This window comes from Branchiostoma floridae, chromosome 3 (genome assembly GCF_000003815.2).
Source record: "Branchiostoma floridae strain S238N-H82 chromosome 3, Bfl_VNyyK, whole genome shotgun sequence".
In the NCBI taxonomy this organism is placed as follows: domain Eukaryota; kingdom Metazoa; phylum Chordata; class Leptocardii; order Amphioxiformes; family Branchiostomatidae; genus Branchiostoma; species Branchiostoma floridae.
The window spans coordinates 25,929,670-25,931,507 of record NC_049981.1 but is presented as its reverse complement, the minus strand read 5'-3'; the positions used below and the strand labels follow the sequence as shown (position 1 = coordinate 25,931,507).

The 1,838-nt window shown below is 35.5% G+C and overlaps 1 protein-coding gene across 1 annotated transcript in view; it reads left to right on the top strand.

Annotated features, from left to right (window-relative positions):
* LOC118411303 (dual 3',5'-cyclic-AMP and -GMP phosphodiesterase 11-like) overlaps positions 1-1,838 on the top strand; it is a gene marked incomplete in the record, with an annotated part of 59,946 nt that overhangs the window by 40,691 nt on the left and 17,417 nt on the right. The window contains 3 exon segments of the mRNA XM_035813494.1: positions 357-426; positions 563-610; positions 1,146-1,221. Coding sequence (XP_035669387.1) covers positions 357-426; positions 563-610; positions 1,146-1,221 — 194 coding nt within the window.

Here is a 1,838-nt window from a genome sequence, read left to right as displayed (position 1 = left end):
ATGTTGGTATAGTATCCAACTGTACATAATGCAGGGTGAGGCACTTGGTGTGTTTCCAAATATCACGTTAGGTTGAATGTATACAAATGTCTTAAATGTTAGAGAAGTATAGATGTGATTTGGACCATTTGTGACAACCAAACAGTCTGCCTCGTATACATAACACACTAGTGTGAGGAACAATGCCTGAATTTGCAAATAAAAAATTAATGCAAGTTACAAATTGTAGATTTTTTGGTAGTTGATCAAACGTAGTTGTAAGTAGAAAAGGACTAGAATGAGAAACCAACAAAATACATTTTTTTACAAATGTTTTTTTATCAATTCATCAGTATCGTTTTGTATCTTTTTTTCAGGACGACCAACAAGTCAGCAAGATTTCCCATCAACATCAAAATAACTAGCCATGTAGCTCTAACTGGAGAGGTATGTGATATCTTACATTAATTATATCAATATAATGTTACTTGATGATAGTTTCATCATGTTGATAAGTCACTGGAAACCAAGACCCTTGTATATATATCCCAAAAGTTAATGCCTAGCCTATTGTTTTTTGCAGACTTTAAACATTCCAGATGCCTACAAGGATGAACGGTTTGACCCCTCAGTAAGTTAAAAAAAGCATCTTTATCCCTCTTCACTCACTTTTTAGTATACATGGCAACGCAATGGATATATTAGAACAGTTTTTATTTAACATATCAGAAAACTTAATGAAGTATGATATTACAACCAAGGGAGATTTTGTTTCTATCAATCAACTTCTAATGCCATGCCACTGGGTGTAATAGAAAACTCAAGAAAACTAAGGGATAACAATTCTGATAGCTCATCTGTTGGGTGAGTTTTATGAAGTTCTGAAATGCTCCTTATTCTACAATGTTAATGTATCTACAATGTTGGAGCACCACCACCACCGACTGCACTAGTACTGTGCACGTTTTGTTCACCTGGGCGGAATGCCCTTGAAGGGGGCTTTGCCCCGTAATGCATAGAAATGAAAGAAATAGAAATGTCTATTTGACTGATTTTCAATATAATTGAATTTAGAATCTCCATCTAATTGCACATGTAGGGTAACTATGCTCTATATTACACTGACATATTTGAAGTGTACATCTTACATGTTGTTTGTGTTTCAGGACGAGGAAGGGTCAGAAAATAAGACAAGGTGCATACTGTGTATGCCTATTAGGAACTCAACAAGGAATATAATTGGTGAGTTACTCTCTTCTGGTATTTGAGTGATTAGGAAAAGAAAAAAGAGACTCTAAGGCTGTTTGAAGATTAAATGACGTACTTGCATTACCAGTAGTTTGGAGGACTTGAAAAAGTCATGAGCATCGTCCATTGAATGAAACTGCACAAATGTTAATCAACTTCTTGCATTTAGTCTGATCTATTCCTTATATTTTCTCATGGAAGATATCTTGATGTATGGTCAATGATGCTAAGAGTTTTCCCAAATATTCCAGAATGTAGAGTTACAGTATTGGCCTTTAAGTTATAACTTGTATTCATTTTGAAGGCTACATGTCACCACTGCCATTACTTCAGCACCAAGGACAAGTCATTTGTACCACAGGTTCTCCACTATAACAGAAAAGCGAGGAGAAGTTGAATTTATCCAGCAATAGTCTCATTTTGTATTTGTGAACTGTATCTTTTCAACATGTCTTGTTGTGACCTGTACTAAGCCCGGTGTGGCAAAAATGTGCAATAAAGGTCTTCATTTGACATTCGATATTTTCTTCTTTGACAAAGCAGGAGAAATGGTAGACTGATTGGCGGTCCTAGGCAAGACACAATCCTTAATCTGATGTTTGATAAGTGTC